We start from the raw sequence: 6,585 nt of genomic DNA on the forward strand, positions 1-6,585 counted from the left end.
AAAGTTCTAGCATAGTATCCCTTTGTCCCATTAAAGTTTTCTTTTCGGCAGTTATTGGCCTCTTTCAATTCTAAAATGAATCACTTTGACCATAGATGTTTCCATTTCATGTCACCTTATCCACTAAAATTTATTTGTATCAATTTAGCTACTTAATATTCTAAAAATGAATCACTTTGGTCTGGTTGATAATATCGTGTATTTGCATGGGAATTAAACGGAGATGAGCGCCAAACTCTTATCCTCTTTGCTCCATAAGAGGTCATGATATCTGCACAAGTTTAATTCCAATCCAAATTAACGTTATTATGAACCGAGATGGATAAAGTGCTTCATCTTATAGTCTTGAATGGCCAAATTGATTTGAAAGAAAATTCTAGCGTGTAAAGTGATTCACTTTTAAAATCTTAAGAAAATTCTAGCGGGTAATGTGATTCACTTTTAAAATCTTTAAGGGCTAAATTGATACAAAGAAATCTTGAGTAGGCAAAATAAAACCGAGCTCAAACTTCAGGGGCCAAAGTGCCTTTCTTCCTCAGAAAAAAATTACTCGACACGATACATATTCCTTAATGTTGGGCCGGGCCCATTTTTCTTTAGCTCAGCCCAATGGGCGTCAAATTTCGACGAGGCCCGCCCATTTCGCTGACGACCCCTTTTCTCTTCTCTTGTAAGAACTTGACAAATGGCTTCCGTTGTTCTTCTTCTTCTCTATTCATTCATCTCTCTCATTTTCTGCAACGAGATCGACTTTTCTCTTCCTCTCCGGACGAACAGCGGAAGGACTCGCAGTGGAGGTGATCGTAGATGCGTTTTGGTGACGTGGACGCCGACCGGATCCGAGGTGAGATCTGTATGCTTCACGGAAATGTCACTGTTTTGCGTGCTTGATTGCCTGTTCGATTCACGGATCACATTTTTGTTCCACGGGCTGGTGAATTCGTTGGTTCGAGGAATGTGCTGGAAATCCGAATGAGCCAGGCTTTTGATGTTATTGTGGTGTGGAAGGCTGAGCAGGGAACAGAGTGCTTGATCGTCATTGATTTGGTATAATTTGATATGGCAGATGGTTTAGGAACATGTAGCAATGTACCGCTGTAGAGAATTCTGAATGTTCTTCAGTCTGTGAGCTGAAGCAGGAAATGGTGCTGGTTCATTGCGCTTTTGCCTGATTTAATTTCGGTGACGAGCATGCTGTTGTAGAGATGATTATTGAGTATTTCTGGACTTTCTTGATAGTTCTCGATCAATGTGATTTTGTCTAATGTTTTTCGTTTTATTTTATTTTATTTTTATTTTCTTAATGTGGCAAAACATCTATGTCAATATTGTTGGTTAACTGCAGTTATCGATCATCAGTGATTAGAGAAGATGCTGACAAAGTTTGAGACGAAGAGCAACAGAGTTAAGGGACTCAGTTTCCACAGTAAGCGACCATGGATCCTCGCATCTCTGCACAGTGGTGTCATCCAGCTGTGGGATTACCGCATGGGGACGCTGATCGATAGGTTCGATGAACATGATGGGCCTGTCCGTGGTGTTCATTTTCACAAATCTCAGCCGCTTTTTGTCTCTGGAGGTATGGATTTTTTGCCTCCCTGCGTGAATCTACTTTACTCTTGCTTAGTTTACTGGTGTCATTCTTCCCGTATCCTGATACGGGAATGCCTGAAACATTGTTGGCATTCTTATCTGATGAGCTTCTTTTCTGTTGATACTTGAGGAAAGTGCATATGTGCTAATTAAATTTTCGTGCCTTTGCAGGAGATGATTACAAGATTAAAGTGTGGAACTATAAGACATGCAGGTGTCTGTTTACCCTGCTGGGCCACCTTGATTATATCCGTACTGTGCAGTTTCACCATGAACACCCTTGGATTGTGAGTGCTAGTGACGATCAGACTATCCGTTTATGGAACTGGCAATCTCGTACCTGCATATCTGTGTTGACAGGTCACAATCACTACGTCATGTGTGCTTCGTTTCACCCGAAAGAGGATCTTGTTGTGTCAGCTTCACTTGATCAGACTGTTCGTGTTTGGGATATTAGTTCCTTGAAGAAGAAGACTGCATCACGGGGCGACGATATTCTGCGGTTGAGTCAGATGAATACGGATCTATTTGGCGGTGTAGATGTTGTTGTCAAGTATGTATTGGAAGGTCATGACCGTGGAGTGAACTGGGCGGCATTTCATCCCAATCTTCCACTAGTTGTCTCCGGAGCAGATGATCGCCAAGTCAAGTTATGGCGTATGAATGGTAATTATTCCTGGACCCGTACTTCCAAATGAAAGCAGCCAATTCTAGACAATCTAATGTTGCACTTTGAAAATAAGAATTAGCATCCTTTTGTATATAGATATGTGTATTATATGGCCATGGTGATTTTTTACTTTGATAATGGAAGCTTGCTGAAAGTTTTTCTCTCTTTCTCCTTCTATCTTTTTAATGATGTGGTCAATTTAATCTTTCTTTCAGACGCCAAGGCTTGGGAGGTGGACACATTGAGAGGGCACACGAATAATGTTTCATGCGTGATGTTTCATGCCAGGCAAGACATAATAGTGTCAAATTCAGAGGACAAAAGTATTCGTGTGTGGGATGCAACAAAACGAACAGGACTTCAAACTTTTCGTCGTGAGCATGACCGTTTCTGGATCCTCACTGCTCATCCTGAGATGAACCTTTTTGCTGCTGGCCACGACAGCGGCATGATTGTGTTTAAATTGGAGAGAGAACGACCCGCCTTTGCAGTTAGTGGAGATGCCCTCTTTTATATCAAAGACCGGTTCTTGCGGCTCTACGAATTCTCTAGTCAAAGGGATGCACTTGTTATGGCAATACGACGCCCTGGGTCCACTGGCCTCAATCAGAGTGCGAGGACCCTATCTTATAGTCCAACAGAGCATGCATTACTTATGTGCTCTGATGTGGATGGTGGCATTTATGAGCTGTATGTCATACCTAGAGATGGCAGTGGCCGGGGTGACGGTGGGCCTGATGCAAAGAGAGGAAGCGGAGGTTGTGCTGTTTTTGTTGCTCGGAATAGGTTTGCTGTACTTGACAGGAGTAGCAATCAGGTTCTTGTTAAGAACCTCAAGAATGAGATTGTTAAAAAGAGCGGGCTTCCGTTTCCTGCTGATATGATATTTTATGCTGGGACAGGTAGCTTGCTATGTAGGTCTGAGGACAGGGTGTATATATTCGATCTTCAGCAGAGGCTGGTCCTTGGTGAGTTACAGACTCCTTTTGTCAAGTATGTAGTATGGTCAAATGACATGGAAAATGTTGCTCTCCTCAGCAAGCATGCAATCATCATTGCCAGCAAGAAGCTTATCCAACGCTGCACTCTTCACGAAACAATCCGTGTAAAGAGTGGAGCCTGGGATGAAAATGGAATCTTCATATATACTACTCTAAACCACATCAAGTACTGCCTACCTAATGCTGATAGTGGAATCATCAAAACTCTTGATGTGCCTATATACATAACAAAAGTTTCTGGGAATTCCATCTTTTGCCTTGACCGTGATGGAAAGAATAGGGTTATAATCATTGATGCAGCAGAGTACATGTTCAAAATGTCTCTGCTGAGGAAGAGGTATGATCATGTAATGAGCATGATAAGGAATTCACAGCTTTGTGGGCAGGCTATGATTGCTTATTTGCAGCAGAAGGGGTTCCCTGAAGTTGCTCTTCATTTTGTGAAAAATGAGAGAACACGTTTCGATTTGGCTCTTGAGAGTGGGAACATTCAAATTGCAGTGGCTTCAGCTAAGGAAATTGATGAGAAGGATCATTGGTATAGGTTAGGAGTTGAGGCTCTTCGCCAAGGAAATTCAGGAATCGTGGAATATGCCTACCAGAGGACTAAGAACTTTGAGAGGCTCTCTTTCCTCTATCTCATAACCGGGAACTTGGACAAGTTGACGAAAATGCTGAAGATTGCTGAAGTTAAGAATGATGTCATGGGTCAATTTCATAATGCTCTGTATCTGGGAGATGTTCGCGAGCGCGTGAAGATCTTGGAGAACACTGGGCACTTACCACTTGCTTATATAACTGCTTCCGTTCATGGACTACATGATATTGTCGAAAGGCTTGCAGCTGAGTTGGAAGGAAATGTTCCTTTGCTGCCTGGTGGCAAAGAACCTTCACTCTTGATACCCCCGAGGCCGGTTATATCTGGTGGTGACTGGCCTTTATTGAGGGTGATGAGAGGCATATTCGAGGGTGGCCTTGACAATATTGCTGGACAGGGTGCTGAAGATGAAGAGTATGAGGCCGCTGATGGAGATTGGGGTGAGGAATTGGACATGGTCGATGTGAATGGCCTGGAGAATGGTGATGTGGCAGAAATTTTAGAGGGTGAAGTTGGTGAAGAGGATGGGGAGGAGGAGGGAGGTTGGGATCTCGAAGACTTGGAACTTCCCCCCGAATTGGAAACTCCAAGGGCGTCTTCTGTCAATGGTCACTCTGTTTTTGTTGCTCCTGCTCCTGGAATGCCAGTGAATCAGATATGGATCCAAAAATCTTCGCTCGCTGCTGAGCAGGTAGCTGCAGGGAATTTTGACACTGCCATGAGATTGCTGAATCGGCAACTCGGGATACGGAACTTCACTCCTCTGAGGCAAATTTTCCTTAATCTCCACTGGGGAAGCCACAGCTACTTAAGAGCCTTCTCTTCGGCTCCAATCCTCTCATTGGCCCTTGAACGCGGCTGGAGTGAGTCTAATAACCACAACATGCGGGGGCCGCCAACCCTTGTCTACAATTTCTCCCAGTTGGAAGAGAAGCTTACTGCAGGTTATCATGCCATGAAGACTGGGAAGTTCACCGAGTCTCTTTGTCTCTTCCTCGAAATTCTCCATACAATCCCATTGATTGTGGTGGACTCGAGGAGGGAGGTCGATGAAGTCAAGGAATTGATCGGTATAGCAAAAGAGTACGTCTTAGGTATCAAAATGGAGCTGACAAAAAGGGATCTAAAAGATGACCCAGTTCGCCAGATGGAGCTCTCCGCTTACTTGACTCATTTAAACCTCCAAACAGTCCACCTAAGGCTTGCTTTGAACAATGCCATGACGTCCTGCTACAAGAATAAGAACTTCGCTACAGCAGGGATGTTTGCCCGGCGACTTCTCGAGACGAACCCCACAATAGAGTCCCTCGTGAAGAAGGCAAGGCAGGTCGTGGCGGCATGTGAGAGGAACAATACCGATGCTTCTGAGCTTAACTACGATTACAGAAACCCATTTGTGGTATGCGGGGTGACCTATGTCCCGATATACCGGGGACAGAAGTTTGTCTCTTGCCCATATTGCTGGACAAGGTTTCTGCCTTCCCAGGAAGGGCAGGTTTGTAACGTCTGCGATCTTTCCGTGGTCGGGGCAGATGCTTCGGGACTAATCTGCTCTCCTTCCCAGGTTCGATGATCTCATTACTAAGGCAGCTTTTCTACCTTAACGTTTTTACCACTTGCAGCACATCATAGAGGTATAAGGATTGTCTAATGTCTATGGCAGTATCGGATTGATTGCGATTTTGAATGCTATCGCATCAGTAACATCAGATTTTTTCGACACCAATAGTTCTTAGTTACTGTCGATGTCTATAGGTAACAGGACTATGAGCTAAGTATTGTAAGGCCCTTCTTATTCTTTATTTTACATATATGAGAATATGTTTCCCTTGATTTCATAGCTTTTATTCATCACAGATTCTAGATATGTTGCTTTGTCCGACTATCTTTTGCTATTTTCTCCGTCGAAAGCAGACATTGTTGTTTTCTTTCGGAATTCAGTAACCCTTATAGCCTGTCTGTCTGGAATTAATTAAGTGGATGAGGGAGGTTCTGAGAATCAGATACTGATTCGGCATTTCTTTTCGAAAATAGTCTTTTGGCCATGAAATGCTGATAACTTTATTTAAATTTACCTCAATCGGTAATTTGGTGATAAACGTTACCATGGAATTTCCGACAGATATGTTGTTTTAAAAAATAAATAAATAAATAAAAGAATACAAATTGATTTTGGACGGAAACTTGGTGGGCAATGAGAGAAGATGAGAGCAATCATTTGGACTGCGTTTGGATTGAGAGTTGAGTTGAGTTGAGTTTTGGTTTTAATTGGTTTGTAATGATTGTATTGTTGAATTATGAGAAAAAGTGTGAAAAAGTAATAAATAATTGAGAGAAAATAATGATTAAGTAATGATTGTGTTGTTGAATGGTGAAAAAGTAATGAATAGTTGAGAGAATTTAATATTAAAAATTGAATTGAATGGTTAAAAATATTTAAAAAATAAAAAAAAGTAATGATTGTGATGTTGAATTAAAGATAAGTGGAGTTGAGTTGAGTTGAGTTGAACATTGTTTATAAAACAAACACATTGTTGAGTGCAAAAATTCTCTATTGGTTTATAATTTATATTGGTTAAGATACTGTTTAATTTATACTGTCACCTGTATCTTATAGTTATATAATAGTTAATATATAAAAGAATGGAACTCACTACTGTGTTTCTTAACATTTTATAATTCCTATTCTCCCCCTCAATATATATAGACACTTCTCATAATTT

General features: G+C 41.7%; 1 protein-coding gene across 2 annotated transcripts; it reads left to right on the forward strand.

Annotated features, from left to right (window-relative positions):
- Positions 1-693: 693 nt before the first annotated feature.
- On the forward strand, positions 694-5,702 carry LOC116195958 (coatomer subunit alpha-1-like). Of its 2 annotated transcripts, none has more exons than XM_031525409.1 (4): positions 694-844; positions 1,346-1,579; positions 1,765-2,259; positions 2,479-5,702. In XM_031525409.1, exons 2-4 carry the CDS (start codon positions 1,372-1,374, stop codon positions 5,433-5,435), a joined length of 3,660 nt encoding a protein of 1,219 aa, XP_031381269.1. In that variant the 5' UTR covers positions 694-844; positions 1,346-1,371; the 3' UTR covers positions 5,436-5,702. The 2 variants fall into 2 exon arrangements, with proteins under 2 accessions (XP_031381269.1, XP_031381270.1); XM_031525410.1 differs by having other exon boundaries at positions 1,360-1,579.
- The last annotated feature ends 883 nt before the right edge of the window (positions 5,703-6,585 follow it).

The sequence above is a fragment of the Punica granatum genome, chromosome 2 (genome assembly GCF_007655135.1).
Source record: "Punica granatum isolate Tunisia-2019 chromosome 2, ASM765513v2, whole genome shotgun sequence".
NCBI classification, from domain to species: Eukaryota; Viridiplantae; Streptophyta; class Magnoliopsida; order Myrtales; family Lythraceae; genus Punica; species Punica granatum.

What these genes read in the sequence shown, in the direction of transcription:
- LOC116195958 (XM_031525409.1), top strand. Translation starts at nt 1,372, where the DNA reads ATGCTGACAAAGTTTGAGACGAAGAGCAACAGAGTTAAGGGACTCAGT. An exon ending in GCCGCTTTTTGTCTCTGGAG is followed by an intron (nt 1,580 to 1,764) that starts GTATGGATTTTT and finishes GTGCCTTTGCAG; the next exon opens with GAGATGATTACAAGATTAAA. An exon ending in CAAGTTATGGCGTATGAATG is followed by an intron (nt 2,260 to 2,478) that starts GTAATTATTCCT and finishes TCTTTCTTTCAG; the next exon opens with ACGCCAAGGCTTGGGAGGTG.